Source organism: Lepus europaeus, chromosome 1, assembly GCF_033115175.1.
Source record: "Lepus europaeus isolate LE1 chromosome 1, mLepTim1.pri, whole genome shotgun sequence".
NCBI lineage: Eukaryota > Metazoa > Chordata > Mammalia > Lagomorpha > Leporidae > Lepus > Lepus europaeus.
The window spans coordinates 43,410,636-43,436,484 of NC_084827.1; the positions used below are offsets into that span (position 1 = coordinate 43,410,636).

The following is a 25,849-nucleotide window of genomic DNA, read 5'->3' on the forward strand; positions in this document are numbered from 1 at the left end:
CCGATTACATAGCTTTGTAATAGAAAATATAGGAATGATGGTAATGGGAGAAGTATTAATAAAAATGTTATTTCTGTTCATTCGTTGATTTAACTGGATGACATAGTTATTCATAAGACATGTGGCCCTTAGAGAATTTGCAAAGATATATTAGGCAAGAGTAAATAAAATTAATATAGGGGTAACATTTTTATATTGAGTCAAAACATTATGTTAACAAAATCTTAATTAAGACTATCACCACGTGCAATGAAGATAATTTTACCCAACAGAAAATCCTATATGGCCGGCACCGTGGCTCAACAGGCTAATCCTCTGCCTGCGGCGCCAGCGCACTGGGTTCTAGTCCCGGTTGGGGCACCAGATTCTATCCCGGTTGCCCCTCTTCCAGGCCAGCTCTCTGCTATGGCCCGGGAAGGCAGTGGAGGATGGCCCAAGTGCTTGGGCCCTGCACCCGCATGGGAGACCAGGAGAAGCACCTGGCTCCTGCCTTCGGATCAGCGCAGTGTGCCGGCCGTAGCGCGCCGGCCGCGGGGGCCATTGGAGGGTAAACCAACGGCAAAGGAAGACCTTTCTATCTGTCTCTCTCTCTCATTGTCCACTCTGCCTGTCCAAAAAAAAAAAAAAAAAAAAAGTTGATGGAAAAGGGTTATTTATTTAGGTAAGAATTCAAGTTTATTGGTTAATACACTTAGTCCCAAAACTGGCTGGGCATCAAAAGCATGTGTGTTGTTTAACACACACACACACACACATACAAACACACACACACACCTGAGGCCAGCAATGTGGTACAGAGGGTTAAGCCACCACGTGGGACACCAGCATCCCACATCATAGTACCAGGTTCAAGCCCCGGCTGCTGTGCTTCCTCTCCAGCTCCCTGCTCATGCACCTGACCACGCAGCAGAAGATGGTTCAAGTATCTGGATTGCTGCAACCCATGTGGGAGACCCAAATGGAGTTCCAGGCTCCTGGCTTTACATGGCCCAGCCCTGGCCACTGGGGCCATTTGGGGGAATAAACCAATGGATGGGAGATCGATCCCCGCTTCCGCCACTCCTCCATCTCTCCCTGTGTGTGTGAGAGAGAGAGAAAGAGAGAGAGAGAGAGAGACTCTGTCTTTCAAATACTTAAGTCTTTGGGAAAAAATAGACTCTCTGGGACTGAATCTCTAAAGGTTTAGATTCAGCAACTCTGGGGTGGGGTTTGGCCACAAAACATTTCATTCCATTCCTAAGGTGATTCTGATACCCCGGGATTTTTACTTTTAAATCATACATGCATTTTAATTCATCCCTTAGTGACAGATTCCTAAGTTAATTGTACTGTAGTGAGAAAATTTGTTGATACCAATAGTTTAAAAGTTACTGGAGTGGCTGACGCCACGGCTCACTAGGCTAATCCTCTGCCTGAGGCGCCAGCACACTGGGTTCTAGTCCTGGTTGGGTCACTGGATTCTGTCCCAGTTGCTCCTCTTCTAGGCCAGCTCTCTGCTGTGGCCTGGAAAGGCAGTGGAGGGTGGCCCAGGTCCTTGGGCCCTGCACCTACATGGGAGACCAGGAGAAAGCACCTGGCTTCTGGCTTCGGATCGGCGCAGCGTTCCGGCCACAACGTGCTGGCCATAGCGGCCACTGCAGGGGTGAACCAATGGAAAAAGGAAGACCTTTCTCTCTGTCTCTCTCTCTCTCTCTGTCTAACTCTGCCTGTCAAAAAAATAATAAAAAGAAAGTTACTGGGGGACTGGCACAGCAGGTTAAGCCACTGCCTATGATGCTGGCATTCCATACCAGCACTGGTTCCAGTCCTGGCTGCTCTACTTCCAATCCAGCTCCTTTCTAATGCACTTGGGAAAGCAGCAGAAGATGGTCCAAGTACTTTGGTCTCTGCCACCTATCTGGGACTCTGGGATGGAATCCCTGGCTCCTGGCTTTGGCCTGACATAGCCCTGGCTATTGTAGCCAGCTGGGGAGTGAGCCAGTGAATGGAAGATTCTCTCTTCCTCTCTCTATAACTCTCTGTCTTTCAAATAAATAAATAAATACTTTAAAATAATAATAAAATAAAAGTTATTGGAACTTTAAAATTTCATACATGGTCTACTGTTTGACAGATGTGTGAAAAATGCCTATTCTTTGACTTTCAAACTTAGATGAATTTTTAGTCTAATCTGGGGGCTGGTGTTTGGAATAGTGGTTAAGGTATCAGTTGAGACACTGGATTCCAACATTGGAGTGCTTGGGTTCAAATCCGACTCCAGTTCTGATTCTAGTTTCCTACTAACTTACACGCAAGGAGGCAGCAATGACGGCCCAAGTGTTTGGGTCCAGGCCACCTATGGGAGAGACTCAAATTGGGTTCCAAGCTCCTGACTTTGGTCCACCCCAGAGTTAGCTGTTACATGCATTTTGGGAGTAAATCATCAGATAGAAGATCTCTGTCTCTGTCTCTGTCTTTCAAGTAAATAGAAAGGAAATGTTTAAAAAAATTGAAATACACAATCTGAAACTCTGATGTTAAACCTTCCCTGGTTTTTTATCTTGAAAGTTATGTATTTTCATATTCTTCATCTCTTTTCCCTTTGCTTTCATTTTTTCAGAGTTATCTTCCATCTCTATACTTCTCTGTGACTTCCATTCTGCTTATTAGTAATCTACTGAGTCTCTTAATTTCAATAATTAGATTATATTTTCTATTTTTAAAAGCTGCACATTTTAAAAAAATTAATTTTTTGGAATTTTTTCTAACTTTTATTTAATGAATATAAATTTCCAAAGTACAGCTTTTGGATTACAGTGGCTTTTTCTCCCTCATAACTTCCCTCCCACCCACAACCTTCCCATCTCCTGCTCCCTCAATATTTTGAAATTTTGTTGCCTCTTCTCTTTTCTGATTCTATTATCTGTTTCTCCAAACAATTTATACCCACTTACTTAATATTCTATTTCTGGTAATTCCCATAACTGAATTATCTGAATATCAAATTAATTTTGTGGTTTCTGTGACTCTCATGATGACTCACATGGCTGTGCACAGAACAGTCTTCAACTTTAAGCACCCATTTATTTCATCTTAATCTCTAGCTCTGTGTTAGATTCTTCCAGGATCCTGGGTGCTACCTACCTGAGACCACTTTGTCCCCTGTGAGGAGGTCCAGACCCTGTAGAAGTCTCAGGTCCTGCTTCCCTACATTGAGTCTTACTCCAAGCTGATTCTCTCAATAGCAATGTTTTTAGTTCTTGTTGTGTTTTTTCATTTGAGAGACAGACAGAGATCCCCACCACTGGTTTACTCCCCAAATGCCTGCAATGCCCAAGCTGGAACAGGCCAAAGCCAGGAGCCAGGACACCATCAGGGTCTCCCATGTGGGTGGCAGGGGCCCAACAACTTAAGCCATCACTTGCTACTTCCTTGGGTGTACATTAACAGGAAGCTGGAATCAGGAGTGGAATCAGGCCTTGAACCCAGGCAATCAGATATAAGGTGTATTCAAGCCACAAAAAAAAAAAAAAAAAAAGTAAAATCTTGTCATTTGCAGAAACATGGATGGACTAGGAGGACATTAACTGACATAAGCCAGGCACAGAAAAAATAGAGCATGATCTCACTCCTATGTAAAATCTAAAAAAATTGTTCTCATAGAAGTAGAGAGCAGAATAATGGTTACCAGAGGCTGTGGGGGAGGTACAGAGGGGAGGACAGAAAGACTGATTAATGAGTACAAGCTAGAGTTAGGTAGAAGTAAATTCTGGCGATCCTTTGCAGAGTAAGACAACTATAGTTAACAATAATGTACTGGGTATTTCTAAAAGACCAGAAGAGAGATTTTTGAATATCCTCATCACAAAAAAATGATAAATGTTTAGGGAAATGAGGATACTCGTTAGCTTTATTTGATAATTACTAAATGTAAAGATATTTTGAAACACCATGGCGTACCCCAGAAATAGGTACAAGTATTATGTGTCAACCATAAATAATTTTTTAAATAGTTGAAAAAAAAGAAATATACATAGGCCAAAGGTTGTGATGTCCATAGCAGAAAAGATATAGGCAAGAATTTGATCGTGACCCATCTGAAAACACCAGGGTGGCAGCTACTGGCCCGACGAAAGCAAGGGCTGCAGTAAGAACCTGCCATCTACCCATTGTTGGAAAATCCACAAGAGGAGAAATCTAACCAGTACCCAAGAGGAAACCCTTCGGTTGAATTGGTTCCTTGTAAGTGAGCCAGGAAGTCCATTTAGGAAAAGAACCTTGGATTGAACCAGCCGATCCTGTTCTCTAAACCAGGAAAGGCAGCCCACAGAAGCGTTCCCCTGAGTTCACTTGCTCTTAGAAGGGTTCCTGACTGCTCACTCCAGGGCTGTCCCTGACGCTTTCGCTGCGCCCCTTGTACCAGCTCTGGGGTTTGGCGCCCCTCCTTCATGGGCCCACAGAGCTGCATGCCCTTGACCGACTGCTCCTTTTCATGTTTACCCTGCTGACCAGTGATATCCTTGGTGAGAGGGCCTGGAACATACCAGATAACCAATATTTCTTGAAAACATACGACTGAATGACTCATTACCTTACACAATTTGCCAAATTCAACACAGTGAGTTGCTTCAAGGTTGCAAGTGATTTGAGGCTACTATCAGTTATTCCCTTGCAGTCTGACATGTAAATGTGATTGATATTTGGATAATTCTTGTCTATAAACTTGAAGCATGCATCAGTAATCCTTTTATTTCCTGTGTGAGAGAGAGAAATGACAAGTACTTTGTCTATCAAGCCATAGGAGTGAAAGAGTGACAAAGCTAACCCACAGTGTTAACATCACACACCTTCAAATCGGATCTTTCTGAGGTTGCAGGCAGTGAGAGCTTTGAAGGCACAATCAGAAATATGTGGCGAACCTATGAAGGTGACTGAGGTGATGGACGGGCACTTCTCAACCAAAGCCTGTAGGAGAGAAAAGGATGATGGGATGAAGCACAGTGAATACAACAAGCTTAGCGAGGGAAGGAGGTGACTTTTTTTTTTTTGGTCTCTCAGCATTTTCAGAAACAGATACATCAACTAACACATTTTCCAAATTTCAGGGAGAATGGAATTTATTTCAATGGATCTTAATGTACTTACATTTGAGTAAAGCAGAGGAATCAGAGTTAAGTCATAGTAACAAGAGTACGGGGAAACATGAGAAAATGGGAGGCTGAAAAAACCATCACCTCCCTTGGCAGCTTGACACAGAGAACTCAACGTCTACACGTACGCTAACACCACCACTCCAATAAAAATGGCTTAATTGTGAAACGAGATTTCTTAGTGTATTTAAGGATTCAAATGTTCAAATGCTTTTGGAGCATGTGTATGAGTGTGTGTGAGTGTGTGTGTGTGTGTGTGCTTACAAGTTTAAATGATCTTTTTTATTTTTAAAAAACAATAAACTGAAAGACCTGTTCATATTTTTCACTAACTCAAGCCACTAAACTATGTGCCCATCTAATAGACTGACGAGAAGCGGACTGTCTGGCTACCTACTTTCACGCAGTTGTCCGTCAGGGTTGGCATGTCATTGATGGTCAGGTGCATGATTCCACTGCAGCTGTTTGCAATGTTCTTGAAGCCTTGAACAGAAATCTGCAAGATACAGAGTAGTGAAAATGCTGGGAGAAGCTAATAAAACTCCAAGGTCAGAATAACCAAAGGTATGGCATCATTTTGTGCTTATGCTTTAAAAGTGAAACCATAAAATAGGGCAGGCATCAGAGGGAAAGAATTTAGTCTTGATTTCTTCCTTTACTAGTTAGCTGGTCTAAAAGGGCAAAATTCATATAACCTAAAATTAACCATCCATTAATGTTGAGCAACCACCACCTGCGTCCAGCTCCCAAACACTTTCATCACTGCAGAAGGAGACCATCAAGCAGTGGCTCCCCAGACTCCCTCCTCCCAGCCCTGGCATCACTCAGCTGTGTTCTATCGCTACACCTTTCCCTGTTCTGAACATTTCACATAAGTGAAATTATACAACACGCAGCCTTTTGTCCCCGGCCCCTTCCCTTTGTGCAAAGCTGTTGAGGCTCACCCACCCACACTGTAGCCTGCCTCAGCACCCCGTCCCTTTGTATGCAGAACAAGAGCCTAGTGCATACATGTGTCACGTCTTGTTTATCCATTCATCTGTCTGAAGGACGCCTGGACTGTTTCCATCTCTTGAATATTTTGGGTAATGTAACTGTGAACATACATTTGTTTGAGTACCACTTTTCAATTCCTAGGAGTAGAATTGCTGGGTTATATGGTAAGACTATGCTTAACTTTTAAAAAAAGATTTATTTATTTATTTGAAAGTCAGAGTTACAGAGAAGGAGGGATGAGGGAGGGAGGGAGAGAGAGATCTCCATCTGCTGGCTCACTCCCTAGATATCCACAATGACCAGGGCTGGGCCAGGCCAAAAACAGGAGCCTAGAACTCCATCTGAGTCTCTCATGTGGGTTGCAGGGGCCCAAACACCCAGGGCACCCTCCGCTGCTTTTCCCAGGCCACCAGTAGGGAGCTGGATTAGAAACGGAGCAGCCAGGACACAGACTGGAGCCCATACAGGATTGTCAGTTTTGAAAGTGGCAGCTTTAACTTGCCAAGCCACCATACCAGCCCCTATGCTTCACTTTTTTTTATGCTTAGCCTTTAAAGGGACAAAAATGTTTGCCGCATCACTTTACATTCCCACCAGTCAGGCAATTTCTCCAATGCCAACTGAAGGGTTTTCCACATCTTTACCAACACTTGTTTTCCTTTTTTAAATGTTGACAACGTTTTTTCCTAAATAATTTTACTGATCTATTTATTTTGAAAATAAGAGTCTATTTCCATACCAACATGAGCATGCTCCATCTTATCTGAGAGACAAAGACAAAGACAGATCTTCCATCTGCTGGTTCATTCCCCAAGTGCCCACAACAGCTGGGACTGGGCCAGGCTGAAGCCGGGAGCCTGCAATTCCATCCAGATCTCCCATGTGGGTGGCAGGAACCCAAGCACCTGAGCCATCACCTGCTGCTTCCCATGGCATGCATTAGCAGGAAGCTGGATCAGAGCAGAAGCAGGACTCTGATAGGGGGTGCATAGGTACCAAGTGGCAACTTAATTGCTGCATCAAACGTCCATCTCCAAGCTTATCTTTTACCTTCATTTTTCCATGAACTGTTTGACATACCTGTGGTGGGAATGCATGTGTGTACATGGTGGGAGGTAGGGAGGGAGAAGTGTTTATTTTTAACAAATTAGCTCATGAGGTTGTAAGGACCAGCAAGTCTGAAACCTGTAGAGCAGATTGGAAATTCATGGAGGAGCTGATGCTGTAGACTTGAATCCAAAATCTGCAGATAGGAAACTCAGACAGGATCTTCTTTTGTTTTTAAGATTTATTTATTTGAAAAGCAGAATTACAGAGAGAGATGGGAAGAGAGAGAGGAAAAAAAAGAGAGAGAGAGCTCTTTCATCCCCCAATTCACTCTCCAGATGGCCACAGAGGTCAAGGCTGGGCCAGGCTGAAGCCAAGAGCTGGGAGCTTCTTCTGGGCTTCCCATGTGGGTGATAGGAACCCAAACACTTGGGCCATCTTCCACTGCTTTCCCAGGCCCATTAGTAAGGAGTTGGATCAGAAGTGGAGAAGCTGGGACTCAAACTGGTGCCCATATGAAATGCTGGCATCTTGGGCATCGGCCTAACCAGCTACACCACAAGGCTGGCCTCTCAGACAGGATTTTTATGTTGCAGTCTTGAAGCAAAATTTGTTCTTTGGGCAACCTCCATCTATTCTCTTAAGGAGTAACTTATTAGATAAAGCCCACTTATGTTAAGGAGGGTGGTCTGTTTTACTCAAAGTCTACTAATTCAAATGTTTAGCAAATCTAAAGAAATTCTCCATGGCCACATCTGGACTGGTGTTTGATCAAACAAGTCAGCACCATAACCAAGCCAGCTATTGTAGAAGGGAATAGATGAAAATATTACCTCTGAAGAATGAATAGTTCCTGTATCGCTCTAACTTTTTCAATGACCACGTCTAAGCAGGAGACAGAGAGAGAGAGAGAGAGAGAGAGAGAGAGAGAGAGAGAGAGAGAGAAGGAGGGGTGGGGGGAGGGAGGAGGTATCCTTTGGGAGAAAGGCAACAGCATAAGGGCAGGTCTGAATCATCTCCTGCCAAAGACCTCACCTTGCAGGGAAACAGCAACCAGTAAATGGCCCAGAAGTCTCTACTTTGGCCCAGGGCTCTTTCTTACAACCTACATATATATGTCTTACATCTCCCAAGCCCATGTGCTCTTTTTCGAATTTCTCACTGCGTTGAACAATATTGGGGGCTGAGTGAACTGAATGTAGGAGTAAGACAAACAAAGTCTGGGTGAGAGTGCAGGATTTGGCCACAGCCAAGCTGGAAAGAGTCTCCATGCAGAAGGTAGGCACAAGCAAAGGCCAAGCCATGGGAGTGGTGGCCTTGGGCAAGGTAGCAAGTGCATGAGAGAAGTCCGAAGGTCAGGAGAGAGGGAAAGCTAACAGAAGATCCACACAGCGAGAATGAGCTCCTTGGGATTCTTGAGCAAATCTTCCCTAAGTACTCCCAGAGAAAAGTCCTAGGAAGATGAACGGCACTGAAAGAGGAGGAAAGCGGAAGGCTGAAATCAGCAGAGCTGGGGTTAGGTCTGATTCTGTCTTTTTCTCTCTTGCAACCAAGGGCAGCTTAACCTCTTGGACTCTTAGTTGCTGTCACATGGGCACAATAATACCTATTTTAGGAGATTTTTGAGAAAACAAAATCAGGCAATGCATATAAAAATACTTAGCACAAGACTTGGTGTGCCATATCGGCGGCCACTTTTCCCTGTTCTCCTGGGTGTGTTTTGCTCCTATAGAAAAGTAAAGCATCAAGAACTAGGGATGGAGGGCCCTGGGGGGACTTGTGGCCATGCATTCCTGACAATGCCAACAGAGAAGGAGCACGATTTGAGAAAAGTCCTCAATCCGCCCCTCACCAGGCATCCCCTGGACTGGCCACAGTGACCGATCCAGAGTGCATGCTCTCTAAACGCTGAATGAATGAATGAATGAATGACTGCGCGAAGGGCTCTGAATCACACAGCAGTGACAGAGCCAAGGCTGGAGGCCTCCTTCTTCCCTGGGGATGAGACCGCTGCTTTTGCTGACACCTCTAAGTGCCTCCCTTTATCTCCTGCCTGCCCGGGTCCTTAATCTGAGCACTGCTCTCTCTCTAACAACGGCTTCCACCAAACCAGCATCCAACCTTTCCTCTCTTGCCATCCTGGAAACCTATCTGTGACAAGACTTCCAGAACAAAATGGGAAAATGACAGCTACACACAGCCACAGCGGGGCAATTCCTTGCAATGCAGACAAGAGCTTGGTGCTGTTACCTAACAAGTGTAGCATCCAGCAAGGGGATGAGCAGCAGCCCTGAGAAAAGCTGTTCAGCCTTGTCCTGGCATGAAGCGCTTAGTTCCCCACTAAGTTTATACTAGAATCTCCAAAAAAATGTTTGGCTAGTATTGTAGGACTCCCATATTCCTGCCAGTATTTTCTAAGCCAAGCAATTAGGAGTCGTCCCTTCCTCTTCGCTGAAATAATGAGGATCTAATTCTGAAATTAAAAATTCCTCTTCAAAGGAAAAAAAAAAGCAAATCCTTTACCACGCTAGAAGTTCAGGCCCCATCACAGCTGGTATCTGGGCATTTTCTGGGGAGGATTCTGACAACACCCGGGACCTGACTGCTCTGTGCACTTGTGACTGGGGCTTCCCTTCTGGCCCCAGCAGGAGCCCCGTCACCCTGCCCTTTGCTGGTTCAGTCCCTGTTGGTTAGGAAGTGGGGCTACAGCTGCTGCTGGGTGGGTCACAACGTATCAGTTCTAGACAGTGCTATCTGTGGAGAATTTGGACTGCCAGAGAGCCCCAGGAAAGGAAGACCAAGGTGCTGAGCACCAAGGCTGAGCTGGGTCCCTCTTCACAGCCACAAGAGAGTACAAGGAAGGGTGATAACATGTGACCAAGCTGTCCCTTTCCACTCCTCCTTCACAACAACATCTCTGAAAGAGCAGGCTCAGCAGCGTAGGACAGGTAGAGACACGGGACCAGGTGAGTGTCCGTCTTAAGTAGACAGGCCCACGCTGTGTCCCCGTTCCATTCCCAGCTGTTTCTGTCATTCTCCCAGCACTGTACCCAATGACTAATGGGTAACGTGATGACTTCAGTCATATCCACATAGCCTTTGCGGCCCCTTAGTGACCCCAAGGGTTCCAGGCTTAGCAAGTGGAATGAGTTACTGGAGAAGAAGGCAAAACCCCCCCTCCTCCCCGGAACATTATGCAACACTCTTTTATTGCCTTCAAATGCACCATAAGCATCTTCAATAGCAACACTTCTCAGGGTCTGAACCAAGAGGGTTTGACAGGCTCTCAAATACTAGGAGGCCTGGTTATTGTCCCTCATGAGGTCCTGCCAAAAGGACCAATCGGACGGTTCGGTGGTTTCCAGCTCTAATCTTCACGGTCAGCCCCTCCCTCCACAGCCTAAAATCCTCTCCCTATCTACCAGTGCACTTCTCCAGGTTCACCGCTCAGATCATCCCAGGTAGAAGGACTTCTCCCTCTTACATCTCAGAGCACGGAAGCCCACAGCCCTCCCTCTGCTTGCTGGATCCTCTGCCTTGTATGAGAGTTACCAGTACACGTGCCTAATACCTCTGCCGACGAACATGGACAGCGCCACAGCTGTCACTGTATGCTTTCCAGTGTCTGGCCCAAGGTTTAACTGACCAAGTAGTTGTTGCATGAGTTGTTTGTAGAATGTGAATCAGAATTAGTGGTTCCCAAGGGGAGGGTGTCGATATGGTCAGTTAAAGATTTCAGATTTCTCTAAAAAAAATACCATGAGACAACCCAATATGAAAGAAGAGTTTCCTTTTCCAAATTGAGGTAGGAATTAGAATAGAGATGAGCGGTGCCTACGGGTGCCAGGAAGGCGAGCACGCTGACAGCTGTGGGTGACTCAGAGCTGTGATCTGCCAGAAGCGGGCTGGCCCATCCAAAACCTTCTCAGGCTCGCCCAGAGCACACTGTCCCGTTCTTTTCCTCAAGCAGCGGCCAAATTGCTCACGGCTTCCCCTGTCCTGTAGTGCAGGCTTATCGCCTTCATAACAGAGAATCTCAACCACTATACTTTCTTCTTCCGACACCGTGACCCTTGGCACTGCTTGACTTGTCTGGGTTGACCGAGCTAGAGGGCAGCGCCACGGGCCCCTCCCTTACCACCTGCTTCAAACCAGGTCTACAGACAAGGTAGAGTTTTGTGAGCAGTTCGTGCAGTTCCAGATCTAAGTCACTTCCCAAGACACAGAACAGAGGAGTGGCAGCTCAAGTAAGTCTAATTTCCAGAAAGCGTGAAAATGTGTTCAAAACTTTTCTTCAGGAGTGGGAAACATGATCTTAGTCTCTTGAGCCTCATCACTTTGTCATCTGATTTTTCGAGACCTAAAAATTATTGCCAGATGTTTCACTAAAGTACTTGATATAATAAACATCATTATACATCTTGCCCACAAAGAGCTTATATGAGCAGAGGATATTCAACAGTAGGTGTTAGTTATCTTTCTTTGTTTATTTTCAGTGTGGCCAGCAGACATCCATGTTCCAACCAGGAATCATAAAAACCATTTAAGTTTTCTAAGTCCTATTAACAAGGTACGCAACAAGCGTTTCATAAAACCAACTTAGCACAGGTTGCAGTGTGGTTCAGAAAGGACACAAAGCATTCCTTTACCGGGGGTGCTGGGGCACAAAAATGGACCCAGAAAAGCAGGACTTGCCCCGTGGTTTCTCTGGCTCGTGACTGCCTACACACTGAAACTCCTTATTAAGCGACATCTGAGACCACATAATACTTCTTCCAAATGGAAAGTGCAACAGCTTTTAAAGTTATTTAAAAATAATTTTATAAAATATGCAGTGAAGCACTGGTAGTTGTACAAGTGGTAGTCTGGTGGCTAAGAGCCTGCCTGGTCCTCAGAACTCCACGCGACAAAGTTCTAATCTTGGCCCAGACTTGGGTGCAACCCTAGGCAAGTTACCTACACTGTCTTAGCATCTGTCTCAGGGCTGTGGGAAGCCAGCTCACCCTACTTGAAAGAGCAAATTACTGCAGGAACTCCTCAAGCTGGTTGTTACACGGCTATTTTCAAAATTAAATCATACACTTAGAATTGTTTAACTGATATTAAGGGGTGGGCCTTTGGCATGGTGGTTAAACCACCACTTGAGATGGCCACATCCCATCAAAGCGTGGGGCTGGAGTCCCTACTAATGCAGACCCTGGGAGGCGGCAGGTGATGGCTCAAGTACTTGGCCCCTACCACTTATGGGGGAGACCCAGATGGAGTTCTTGGCTTCTCACTTCAGCCTGACCCAGCCCTAGCTATTGCAGGCATTGGGGAGGGAACCAGCAGATACCTGTCTCTGTCTTTCCGCCCTTCAAATAGAATGAAAATACATCTTTCATGTTCACTGCTACTAAAAGCAAGGGTAGTGCATGGTCATAAGGGTACTGCACCCTCCTCACTCGTGACTTCCTCCTTTTCCTCCATGCGGCCACTGTCTATGGCCCTGAGGGTACTGGTGTCTGCCGTATCTCTGGGTGGGACATTACAGAACAGTGCGCTACTGCACTCTTCCCAATTGCCCTGTTCAGTGGCCTTCCATAGGTAGCGGAAAATAGGACAGGCTGAGAGTGTTCACAGCACACACTAAAAAGCATGCTTTCCCCTGCCCTTTATTATTGCATGGGTTATGTTTAAAAAAATGGAATCAACCAAATGTAAGTGCATTATAATTTTGGTTTTTTACCAGTTTATTTTGGTACACAATATGCTAATTCGCAACAGGTTTGGCTGGTCAAAAACTCTCATTGTTCTAATTAACCTTACTGACAGACTCACAAAGCTGCCCTTCCTCTCCCATCTCTGCTCCAAGGACCAGGCTTCTGCTTTCGAGTGGCTCTTGTCAAGCATATCCAGCTGTATCACAGGAACCTCAAGTCCAGCTTTTTCAAAATAAAATTCATCATTCCGAGGCCGGCGCCACGGCTCAATAGGCTAATCCTCCACCTGCAGCGCCGGCACACCAGGTTCTAGTCCCGGTCAGGGCACCGGATTCTGTCCCAGTTGCCCCTCTTCCAGGCCAGCTCTCTGCTGTGGCCAGGGAGTACAGTGGAGGATGGCCCAGGTGCTTGGGCCCTGCACCTGCATGGGAGACCAGGAGAAGCACCTGGCTCCTGGCTTCAGATCAGCATGGTGCGCCGGCCGCAGCGCGCCAGCCGTGGCGGCCATTGGAGAGTGAACCAACAGCAAAGGAAGACCTTTCTCTCTGTCTCTCTCTCTCACTGTCCACTCTGCCTGTCAAAAAAATAAAAAATAAATTTAAAAATTCATCATTCCGGTTGTCCAGTCTTGCTCCTTCTTTGGTTGTCTTGCTTAGTAAGTCAGCATACAGAAGCACAAAATCCGAAAGATGAAAAAGACCTCGCGGGTTATCGAGCTCAGCCTGGCAATTCTACAGATGAAGGAAATGAGGCAAAAAATAACTCAATAAATAAGCAGACAAATAACTGTGCTTGTTACACAGCTGGTGAGTGGTTGAACAAGGACTGGATTCCAGATCTCCTACTTCAGCGCGGGCTCCTCTCAGCATTCCGTCTACTGCAAAGAGCGTTGAAGGAGAGAGTCCCTTCCCGTCTTGCTTTGCGCACGCAGTCTCTGTTCCATTTGGCTCCTGCGTTCGTTCCTGGACAGGCCTTATGTGGCTTTCTCCCACCTCCACCACAAACCCCAGGGGTGAACAACTAAGACCTTCCATGATCTCTGCCTTTCTGAAGGGGGGAGGTTGGAATTTGTGGAGCCTAGAGAGAACTGAAATGACCTTGGGATCTTCCGGCTTGCAGCTTGCACAGCCTACCTTTAAGTTGTGTGGCTCCCAGAGAGATTAACAGTACAAGAATGACCGATAAATCATCATGATTGCTGCGAGCATGAAAATCTTTTGAACCTATCTGCAATGCTGGTCTCTTTTCAAGTTTGTTGACTTGTGTATAGTGACTGAAATAGAGCTGATGAAAAAAAATACTTTCATTTAGTGTTTCCTAGTGTCCTAGGTTCTTGGCTACTTGTGAAACTGAAGAACATCAGACCCAGCCTCACCAAGAAGAAATCATTACACCCTTCGCTCTAGAAAGCTGCCGGCTTCTCGGCTACCTGGCAGGCCTCCTGCGCCTGCACCTGAATTACCTGGCAAACCGCGCCCTGAAACTGGCTGCAGTCTCATTCATTCATTGACTCATCAGACATTGATCGACATGTACTACACTGAGTGCTAAAGACAAAGACGCCCAGATAAAGAAGGCAATACCCTCTGCCACTGAGGGGCTCGCAGTGGGGACCAGGCATTGCAGCAAGGTGAGCCACATCCATATCAGAGTGCCTGTGGTTGAGCCCCACCTCCACTTCCCCAGCTTCCCACTAATGTGTCCAGGAAACCATCAGGTGATGGCTCAAGTGCTTGGGTCCCTTTCACCCATGTAGGAGATCCAGGCGGTGTTCTTGGCTCCTAGCTTCAGCTTGGCCCAGCCCTAGCTGTTGTGGGCATTTGAGAAATAAACCAATGGCTGGAAGATTCTCTCTCTCTTTCTCTCTCTCTGCCTCTCTCTCTCTCTTCTCTCTCTTCCTCTCTCTCTCTCCTCTCTCTCTCTCTCTCTCTCTCTCCCCTCCTCTTCTCTCCCTGTCACCCTCCTTTTTAAATAATTAAACATAAACTTTAAAAAAGGAATCTCACAGTGGCAAGGGGGGCAGGTGAGTAAGCAGACCGCAGAGCACACAGAGAGACGCGTGGTCAAAGGTGCAATGAGGTAACACCCCCTGTGGGGGAGCAAGCGGGGGTCAGTGAGTGCCTCCCGCAGGAGGTCAGGACTGAGCAGAGCCTGGAAGGACAAGTGCCAGTTCACCCGGTGAATGGGAGGAAGGGACAGCACGGAGGGTGTCCAGGCAAAGGGCAAAGGTGCTCCCAGTAAAACACCTGACACCGGAAAGGAAGAACGAGGGAGACTCGGAGGCAGAAGGCCCTTTGGCAAGCTCGCCTACTGTCCAGCTGACAATCCTAAATCTGAACACATACATAGGAACCTTGGTCCAGGCTCCCCGCTCTTCCTCTGGCTCCTTCTCCCTCCCAGCATTCAGAGTTGCTGATTTCTGAGCATTTGGGTTTCAGCTGGAGCTTGGCTGAGCCCCAGCCTGCCTGTGGCTTTCCAGGCCTGGCCTCCGGCAAGGCACCACCTCCCCACAGTGCACACAGCTGCAGACGCACGGATCGGCAGGGAAGGAAAGGCAGCCACCCCAAGAAGACGTCCATGGGCGAGTAGGTCAACACACAGAGCAGAGGATAAAAGGGAAGGACAGCCAGGAATGTTTGCCCTCCCCATTGGCATTGTCTCATGGACAGTTAGCACAGCCATATCCTCCCTACTGAAACTCTTACTCCTACCCACAAGTCCCAGTTTTTGAGATTTCCTGAGACACAAGGACATATTTTAGGCAGTTCTGAAACAAACAGGCAACTAACACAGGTCTCTTTTGGAGAATTTAAGCTGGTGCCATTTTAACCATTCATTCCTTCATTCATGAGAATATCTGAGGACAGACTAAAAGGAAGTTATCCATAGAGATATCTGCAGAGAGATGGGTGGGAGTTAGGCTACAGTTGGTTAAGCTGCCCCTTGGGATGCCTACTTCCGATATTGGAGTGTCAGGGGTCAGCTGCCTCCTCCTCTTCTGATCCAGTTTCCTGCTGATGCACCTGGGAAGAAGCAGGCGATGGCCCAGGTACATGGGCTCTTGGATTGGAGCTCCTGGCTCCTGGCTTCAGCCTGGCCTAACCCTGGCTGTTATAGGCATTTGAGGAGTAAGTTAGCACATGGAAGTTTTCATTCTCTCTCTCTCTCTCACCTCTCTTCCCTCTCCCCTCTCCCTCCCCCTCTCTTTCTCTCTCTCTCTTTCCCTCTCTGCATTTCAAATAAAACATTTAGAAGAGAAGGATATCTTCAGACAGAATATCCTGGACCCAGGGAACAGCCATTGTGAAGATTGCTCATGTTTGTGAGGAACAGCAAGGAAGGCAAGAGAGAGTAGCAGGGCAGACGCCCGGAAGGCACGTGGAGGGTGCACGGATCACTCAGGGCCTGGGGGTCACCCAATGAATTGGACACCCTGCCTCCTCAGAGGAAGGACGATCACTTGACTGAGTTTTTTGTTTTGATTTTTTGTAAAATTTATTTTTTTTTGTTTGAAAATCAGAGTTACAGAGAGAGAGGGAGAGACACCGAGACAGAGATCTTCCATTGGCTGGTTCATGCCCCAAGATGGCCACCATGGCAAGGACTGTGGCAAGCTGAAGCCAGGAGCCAAGAGCTTCACCTGGGTCCCCCGTGTGGATGCAAGGACCCAAGCACTCGAGCCATCTTCCACTGTTTATCCCAGGCTACTAGCAGGGAGCTGGCTCAGAGGGAGGCAGCTGGTGCCCATACAGGATGCTGATGTTGCAGGCTGTGGCTTAACCTGCTACACCGCAGAGCCAGCCCCTTGACTTGGAGCATTTAGAGACTGTGTTGCGAGTACACTCTTGGGAGGAGGCAACGGTAGGCAGGGAGACCAGGCAGGAGGTTAGCACAGTGACCAAGCAGGAGCTGACGGGGACTTGGCCTGGGGTGGTGGCCTCAGTCAGCTTCTGGGGCATAGTCACCCGGAATTCCTGACACCATGAGCAGAGACAGAGGGGTTGAGGACCACGTCTCAGTAGGCCAGGGCTGCCATGATGAAGTCCTCCAAGCCCACAGGCTGGGCTTAGTCTCTGATGTATCAGGAGGCTCAAGGTCAAGGTGTGGGCAGGGCCAGATGCTTCTGAGGGCTGTGAGGGAGGCTCTGCCCCAGGCCTCTCTCCCAGGCTGGCTGGTGGCTGTCTTCATGCTCACAGGGCACGTTTGCATGTGTCTGTGCCCAGAACTGCCTGTCTATAAGGACACGGGTCATATTGGATTAAGGCCCACCTTTCATGACCTCATCTTAACTAACTACATCTGCAACGACCCAATTTCCAAATAAGGTCTCATTCTGAAGTACTACTCGTGGTTAGGGCTTCCACATTTGAAACTGGGCGGGTTGAGGGGGGACAGCACCATTCAGTCTGTAACAGACGATGCCAAGATTTTTGGCCTCAATAAGTATAAACACAGAGTTGCTATTAACTGAGATGGAGAAGGCTGTGGAGGCAGCAAGAAGTTATTTTTTGGTTCAGTGACTTTTCTTTCAGACGCTAAGAGTCTAAAATTTGAGAAAGGGGCCGGCGCTGTGGCACAGTGGATTAAGCTGCTGCCTGTGATGCCGGCACTCCGTACGAGCACTGGTTCAAGTGCTGGCAGTTTCTTTTCTGATCCAGCTCCCTGCTAATGCACCTGGGAAAGCAGTACAAGATGGTCCAAGCGTTTGGGCCCCTGCCACCCACCTGGGAGACCCAGATGGAGTTCTAGGCTACTGGCTTCAGCCTGGCCCAGCCCTGGTCATTGTGGCCATTTGGATAGTAAATCATCAGGTGGAGGGTCTCTCTCTCTCTCTATGTCTCTCTTTCTGTAACCCTCTGCCTTTCAAATCAATAAATCTTTTGAAAAATAAAATTTGAGAAAGTGTGCATTAGAGATATATGTCATATTCATGATATCCACATAGTAATATATATAAAATGTACACAGACTCCTATAGATAAATATTTCCTATACGGATATATGTGCGTGAGTATATGTATGTACATGCACATGTGTACATGTTTATATGTGTGTGTGTGTATGTTTTCATTGTTGTAGGCAATACAAAGCCATGAGACACAGTGAGAGCACCAAGCAAGCAGGTATATCCTGAGAAGGCAAGTGGACCAAGGACTGAACTCTGGGTGCTCTATGATTGAGGGGTTGAAAGGAGGTGACTTAGGTACTTTTAGAAATATTGTCAGAAGAAAAGGAGCCAGATCTGTAGCACAATATCATTAATGAGCATTAAAATGCACTCCCTGTCTCTTGCCATGTGATGATCTGTGCCACTGAGGGACTCTGCCAGCAAGAAGGCCACCACCTCGAGGTGGCGGTGTGAACTGTGGGCTAAAACACTGCCTATGATGCCGGCATCCCATATGTGCAACCAGTTTCTGTCCCGGCAGATCTACTTCTGATCCAGCTCCCTGCTCATGCACCTGGGGAAGCAGCAGAAGATGAACCAAGTGATTGGGCCTCTGCCACTCATATGGGAGACTCAGATGAAGCTCCTGGCTCCTGGCTTTGGCCTGGCCAAATCCCTTGGGGGATGAACAAGCAGATACAAAATCTCTCTCTCAATCTCTCTCTCTCTCTTTCTCCCTATAACTCTGCAAATACTTTTTTTTCCCTCTCTCTCTCTCTCTTTTTGACAGGCAGAGTTAGACAGTGAGAGAGAGACAGAGAGAAAAGTCTTCCTTTTCCTTTGGTTCACCCCTCAAATGGCCACCACACTGGCGCTGTGCCAATCTGAAGCCCGGAGCCAGGTACTTCCTCCTGGTCTCCCATGCAGGTGCAGGGCCCAAGCACCTGGGCCATCCTCCACTGCACTCCCGGGCCACAGCAGAGAGCTGGCCTGGAAGAGGGGCAACTGGGATAGAATCCGGCGCCCCAACCAGAACTAGAACCCAGGGTGCTGGCACCGCAGGCTGAGGATTAGCCTAGTGAGCCGCGGCACCAGCTCCAAATATATTTTGTTAAATATTTTAAAAGAAGTCCACCACCAGAGGCCAAACCAGTGTGGCCACCTGATCTCGTACTGTGAAGCTCAAGAACTGCGAGTCAAAACCAACTTCCTTCCTTTACAAAGGTAGGCTGCCTCGAATATTTAATTATAGTGATAAAAGGTGAACTTACACCTCTCTTCTTCATGTCTTTTTTTTTTTTTTTTTTTGACAGGCAGAGTGGACAGTGAGAGAGAGAGACAGAGAGAAAGGTCTTCCTTTTGCAGTTGGTTCACTCTCCAATGGCCGCCACGGCTGGCGCGCTGCGGCCAGTGCACTGCGCTGATCCGAAGCCAGGAACCAGGTGCTTCTCCTGGTCTCCCATGGGGTGCAGGGCCCAAGCACTTGGGCCATCCTCCACTGCACTCCTGGGCCATAGCAGAGGGCTGGCCTGGAAGAGGGGCAACCAGGACAGAATCCGGTGCCCCAACCGGGACTAGAACCCGGGGTGCCAGTGCCGCAGGCAGAGGATTAGCCTATTGAGCCATGGCGCCGGCCTCTTCTTCAAGTCTTTTAATGAGAATAGTGACCAGATCGGCGATGTCACATAGTATGTAAAGCCACTACCTGTGATGCCAGCATCCCATATGGCGCTGGTTCATGACCCAGCTGCTCCATTTCTAATCCAGCCCTCTAATAACAACCTGAAAAAAGCAGCAGAAAGTGGCTCAAGTGTTTGGGACCCTGCCACCTATATGGAGACCTAGATGAAGCTCCTGGCTCCTGGCTTCAGCCTGGCCCAGCGCTGGCAAGGGCGGCCACTGGGGAGTGAATTTGCAGATGGAAGATCTCTCTCTCTCTCTCTCTCTCTTTCCCTCCCTTTCTCCCTCCCTCCCTCCGTCTTCCCTCTCTTTCTCTCCGTAACTCTGACCTTCAAATGAATAAATCTTTTTAAGGAGAGAGAATAGTCACCAATAGAAGCTGCTTATTGGGTTCTGACAGTTTGATTAGAATATTTGGGAAGACAGGCAATTAAAGAAAGGTACTTAGTGTGAGAGTGAATATAAGATGACTCTAATGCTTAATGCTAATTTCTGAGAAGGAAAGAGAGTTATCAGCACAGAAACCCTCTCTAGGGTTGAATGTTGTCCTGCTCCTCCTGTAACTCATTAACAATTGCATTGCTATGAAAATAAATCACGTGGCCAAATACCCACTCTCTGTAAGCTTCCTATGCGTAAAAATGTCATTAGGAATGACACAAGGAATTTGGAAAACTAACAACTAAAGCCAAATGTACACATGCCTACTGATCTGGCCATCCGGCCCCCCTGTGCACACCTGACAGAGGGGTGTGCTGGGCCTGCCAAAGGACACGTGCGTGGCTGCTTGCAGCACTCTGTGCTGTGCACTGTTGTGTGTCAACAAGGAGATTGCAGGAAGTGTATGTAAAATGTGCACTACGACAAAACTGCATGAATTCCAAAATGTTTTGTACCAATATAAGCAAATTTTAATTTTATGTTTCTCTCTACTTTTAAGAAATATTAGTTTTCATGTATTTTCAAGGTAGAGTGAAAGAAAGAGAGAGACAAATGCTTGCAACAGCCAGGGCGAGGCCAGGTCAAAGACAGGAGCCAGGAACTCCATTCTGGTGCCCTACGTGGATAGCAGGGACCCAAGTACTTGAGCCATTATCTGCTATTTCCCAGGATGCATTAGCAGGAAGTTAGATCAGAAGCAGGGCAGCCAGCGCTCGAACCAACATTCTGATATGGCATGTGGCTATGCCACGCAGGGGCTTAACCTGCTGTGCCACAATACCCGCTCCCTTCCGTGAACTTTTGAAGTATCCTCAAATGTTATACTTTGGCAAAACTTACCCCCCAAAATATTAGGGGAGTTCCTTTGTTCATTAGATCCCAACTGTCACAAATGGGAAGCAGATTTAATCCGGTTTCTTGGATATTAAGGATCGTTTTGTGGTCAGCCACAACCATGTCCAAAGCAACAAATGCAGGTGCACTGTAGACTATGAGCATATGAAGAGCATGAGAAATGCTCACAACTTTCTCTCTCAGGCCTTAGTTCTCTTCTTGAGTAAGGCTTTCCATAAAGTCCAACCATAAATATTTTTCTTAGCTCTTTCTAGCCCCAGAGTTAAATCGATGTCTTTCAGTTGCAGTGATGAGCTAAGTTTCGTAGGATGAGAACCACAGGAGACACCATCTGGAAGTCCACTCACACAAAACACCATCTCTCCTCCTCCAACTCTGAGTCTCTCCCTCTCAAAGGCTAGCTTCTCTGTGACTGTTCCATTCTCTCCCATGCTGTTGGGGAAGAGGACCCCAGAGTAGCCTGGGTGTATATGCTCAAGGCCCTGCAACCTCAGGGAACACACAACTTATGTTTCCCAATGTTGCAGACCTGGAAGATCCCAAACAGTTACTCTAGGGTTACATGTTCTTCCTGGACAAACCCCAGCCACTGGAAATGGAATTTATGGTTGATGAGGCTTGGATCAAGAGGCCAGAAGTATGGGGGAAATGCCAGTCATCTTACAACGGCAGAAAAGGGTGATGAAGGCCTTGTTATGTGCCAGCCACGATGCAAGCATCAAATCATTCAATTCTCATGCACAAATATGAGTTAGGTACTAGTGTTTGCCACATTTCACACATGAGAAAGCTAGAGTGTGCAGTGGAATATACTTCCCTGCTCCCACAGAAAGCAAATGGCAAGCTCAGGATGAGCAAGCAGGTGCCTATTTCTTGGTCAGACAGTAACAAAATCCCACAATTACAAAAAGTCCCATTCTCAAGTATTTGTATCTAATTGGGACCTGTTTCTTGGTCAGATAGTAACACGTGACTTCCTAGTGCAAAACCCCACAATTACAAAAAAAATAGATTCCAAAGTAGAGCTTCTTGGAGGGCAAAACCTTCAAGATCTGTGAATCATCTATTTTTCTCCTTTGAAACCATTTTTTGCACCACAGTGAGAGCTGGAGAGTTGGATGGAGCCTCCTGAGAGCACTTACAAGCTCAGGGCCATGGGGTTTGTGAGTCTACAGCAGTGGCTTCCATGAAGGTATCTGTGGAGCACAAGGAGCCCAGTTTTACTCCCAGTGCTTCTAAAGGGGCTCGGTTTCCAGTGCCCGGAGCAGTGTGTGACACCTACAGGTAAATCTCTATTGAATTATTACATAAACAAGGTTTAGGGGCTGGCATTTGTCCTAGCAGTTAAGACGCTGGTTAGGATGACCTCATCCCACATCAAGAGTTCCTGGGTTCCCGTCCAGCCCCTGACTCCCCTGACTGCTAATGCACACTGCGGGAGGCTGCAGCGATGGCTCCAGACACTGAGTTCCATCCACCCTCGTAGGAGAGCTGGTTTGAGATCCTGGCTCCCAGCTTTAGCTCGGTCCAGTCCTGGTCATTGTAGGCATTTGGGGAGTGAACTAGTGGGTGGAAGTCTCTCTCTCTCTCTCTCTCTCTCTCTCTCTCTCTCCTTTTGAAATAAAACCTTGTAAGCACTAGAAATGGAAGAAGGAAGAATGAAAGAAACATTGTTCCATGCAATGATGTGAGAGCATAATGATGTGAAATACTAACTTCTTTGCGGTTTAGGTCTTAAAAATTAAGGGATAATCAAGACAAGAATTCTGTTCATTATACAGTCAGAAACACTGACTTGAGGCCAGGCAGGCAATGTGATTAAGTGGTTAAGTGGTCCCAGTCCAGGGTAAATGCCTATGTGGACATTCCTGAGTGGAGGGGGTGTGCACAGTGGTGGGAACACGCGCCCTCTGTGGGAGGAGAGGAGGCTGACTCAGCTCCACCCCGTGCTGCCCTGGGGGAAGGCAGATCCAATCCTGCTAGCTCTTCCAGCTTTTACAGAGTTTAAAACTCTATTTGATTGTGTGTGTGTGTGTGAACCCCAAAGTTGTAAATATTGGCTCAAAATTTTGAGAAACAGTATTTTGCACGCATATCTGGGTGCTGGGTCATAGAAGTGGAACTTCTGATTGGGACTTCCCTGTGTCTGAGATAACCTTAGGACATGTGTGTGTGTGTGTGTGTGTGGTGTTGCCACAACACTTCCCTTGCAGAAACTGAGAAGCACAAGGAGGTAAGTCAGCCTGCGGGGAGGGTTTTGAGCACCGGGGGGCCCTAGCAGAAAAACACTGGATGGTGGAGGCTGCCCCTGTGTCACCCACATTAAGTGATTCCTGAATGAGCGAATATTTTTCTCTGTGATTAGGCCCTCGGCGTGTGCTAATTGGTGCCCACCAAAGTCAGACTCTTGCCCTCCCACAGAAACTGGGAAACAGGGACTATCTTCTTTGATGATTACGTATCAAGGGGACGGCTCCAGGTCCTTGGGGAAGAAGGACATTCCTGGGTTGTAAAAGCAAAACTAAACAACAGAACCTTAGCAAGAAACTTTTCAAAAGATTTGTATCTTAGCGGAGGCAGAAAAAGAACTCACAATTCTGACTTTTCTTTTTTTAAAATTGAGAAGTGATGGGCAATTTTTCTTTTCCTTTCTTTAAGAGTCAGAGAGGGAGACAGAGAGAGACAGAGACAGAGAGAGAGAGAGAGAGAGAGACAGAGAGAGAGAGAGAGAGAGATCACATTTGCTGGCTCATTCCCCAAGTGCCCACAAGGCAGTGAGCTGCAGCCAGGAGCCTAGAACTCAGTCCAGATCTCCCAATCATATGGGCCATTGCTGGTGCCTTCCAGTGTCTGCATTAGTAGGAAGCTGGAGTCAAGAACCAGAGCTGGGACATGAGCAGTCCAACAAGTGTTTTAACTGCTAAGCCAAGCATCTGCCTCCAAGTCTTCTAAAGTAAATCCTTCAAGAAAAAGGAGATCAGGAAGAAGTTGATCTAAAGTTCATCCAAGTTGGGGAGGGACATTAAGGCCATCTCAGTACATATGGTAGATGCTGATGTTTAGCAAACTAGGTACATATCATGTAGGTCTATGTAGATTTTAAATAAATCAGAATTCTAGACATGCTTATCCCAGGCTTAGAGTCCTCCCCAACCTTCCCCCACCATCTACTGCAGCAGGAAACCATGGTATGCCAGTGCTGGGGCCTAGGCAAGAACTCCATCTCTCACAACTTGGAGGAAAAAAAAGCATGCTGCCCCCGTGTCCCCCTGCTCCCAAGGGGCATCTGCCTTCCTAGATACCTACCAACACATGACTATCGCTGTACCAGGACCATGTGCCAGCTGTGCAGCATTGAGAAATTTATTCCACCACGCTGAACCTTGGTCTCCTTTTAAATGCACACAATCGATACATACTACACAGTATTGCATGAGGAGTAAATCTGATCTATGCCCAGCACCTGCCATATGATAATAACTCAACAAATGGTAACTGCCAATACCTTCAGTCAGTTATCACCTATGCCATTATATTTTTCCTAGAGAATAGTGAACATTCTGTGACATGGAGACAGGTTAGTCAGGGCAAGCAGATGAGCTATCTGGAGATAACAGTTCCTACTGATATGGGAATAGGAAGGCAGCTAGACAGATCTGCTGAGCTGGAAGTCACAAGCCCCCTCTCCCCCATAATTCTATCCTCCTACTTGTCAATCAAAATGCCCTCTTTCCCGGGCTGCATCTGCTTCATCCATGACCTAAGGATGCCATGAAAATACAGATATTGAGCTCAGTGTATGGAGATGCCACATAATTTCCAGTTGGCTTCCTATCTGCTGAGGTAACACCCCCTACCTTATAAAAAAGACCAACAGGGACCACCGTTGTGGTATAGTGGGTAAAGCCACCGCTTGTGATACCTGCATCCCATGTGGACAACTGGTTTATATTTCAGCTACCCCACTTCTCACCCAGCTCCCTGTTAATGTACCTGGGAAAGCAATGGAAGAAGGCACAAATGCTTGGGCTCCTGCACACATATGGGAGACCTGAATGAAGCTCCTGGCGTTGGCCTGGCCGAACCCTGGCCGTTACAGCCATATAGGGCGTGAACCAACGGATGGAAGCACTCTCTAGCTCGCTCTCTCTCTAACTCTGCCTTCCAAATAAATAAAATAAATCTTTAAAAAGAGAGAGAGAGGCCGGCGCCACGGCTCACTAGGCTAATCCTCCACCTGCAGCACCAGCACACCGGGTTCTAGTCCCGGTTGGGGCGCCAGATTCTGTCCCGGTTGCTCCTCTTCCAGTCCAGCTCTCTGCTGTGGCCCGGGAAGGCAGTGGAGGATGGCCCAGGTGCTTGGGCCCTGCACCTGCATGGGAGACCAGGAGGAAGCACCTGGCTCCTGGCTTCGGATCGGCGCAGCACGCCAGCCATGGCGGCCATTTGAGGGGTGAACCAACAGAAAAGGAAGACTTTTCTCTCTGTCTCTCTCTCTCTCTCACTGTCTAACTCTGCCTGTCAAAAAGAGAGAGAGAGAGAGAGCGCTACAACTGGGAAAGGCTGGCTTTATCTTCTACCATAGAAGTGGGAGGGGCTGCAGGGTGCTCTCTCTCTCTCTCTCTCTCTCTCTCTCTCTCTCTCTCTGTGTGTGTGTGTGTGTGTGTCCCCTCTCTCTCTCCTTCTCCTTTTGGGCAATCTTCTGGCCCACTGCCCACTCATGACAGGTATTTCTCTCTGTGGGGCAATCTATACTCATGTGTGTGTGTGTGTGTGTGTTCACTTTCTCACATTTTAAGTAAATTTTGTCACTTTGTGTACTTATTTGTATCAAGACTTCGAATATGTGTCTTCATGCATGACAAGAGCCTAGAGTGAAAATAATACAACCCTTGCCCACTTGAGATCACTATGCTCCCAAGACCAGCAGGTTAGGGGTTTGACTTCCTTTACTCTGAAGACAAACAGACCCCCTACCTGGACCAGGGGGCTAAGGCTGACCTAGATTGACTACAGCTCATTACAAACTCATTGTAATACCCTGGCATGCTAAATGACACACCTACTAGCCACCATAACAGGAAACACTGGACCATCTAAGGAATGAAAAG

The 25,849-nt window shown here is 47.1% G+C and overlaps 1 protein-coding gene across 1 annotated transcript in view; it reads right to left on the reverse strand.

The window, feature by feature from the left end:
- FBXL13 (F-box and leucine rich repeat protein 13) overlaps positions 1–25,849 on the reverse strand; it is a 251,473-nt gene that overhangs the window by 87,468 nt on the left and 138,156 nt on the right. Inside the window, exons 13-15 of the mRNA XM_062212179.1 lie at positions 5,527–5,625; positions 4,827–4,944; positions 4,571–4,733 (exon numbers count right to left, since the gene is read on the reverse strand). Coding sequence (XP_062068163.1) covers positions 4,571–4,733; positions 4,827–4,944; positions 5,527–5,625 — 380 coding nt within the window. The remainder of the gene's footprint in view (positions 1–4,570; positions 4,734–4,826; positions 4,945–5,526; positions 5,626–25,849) is intronic.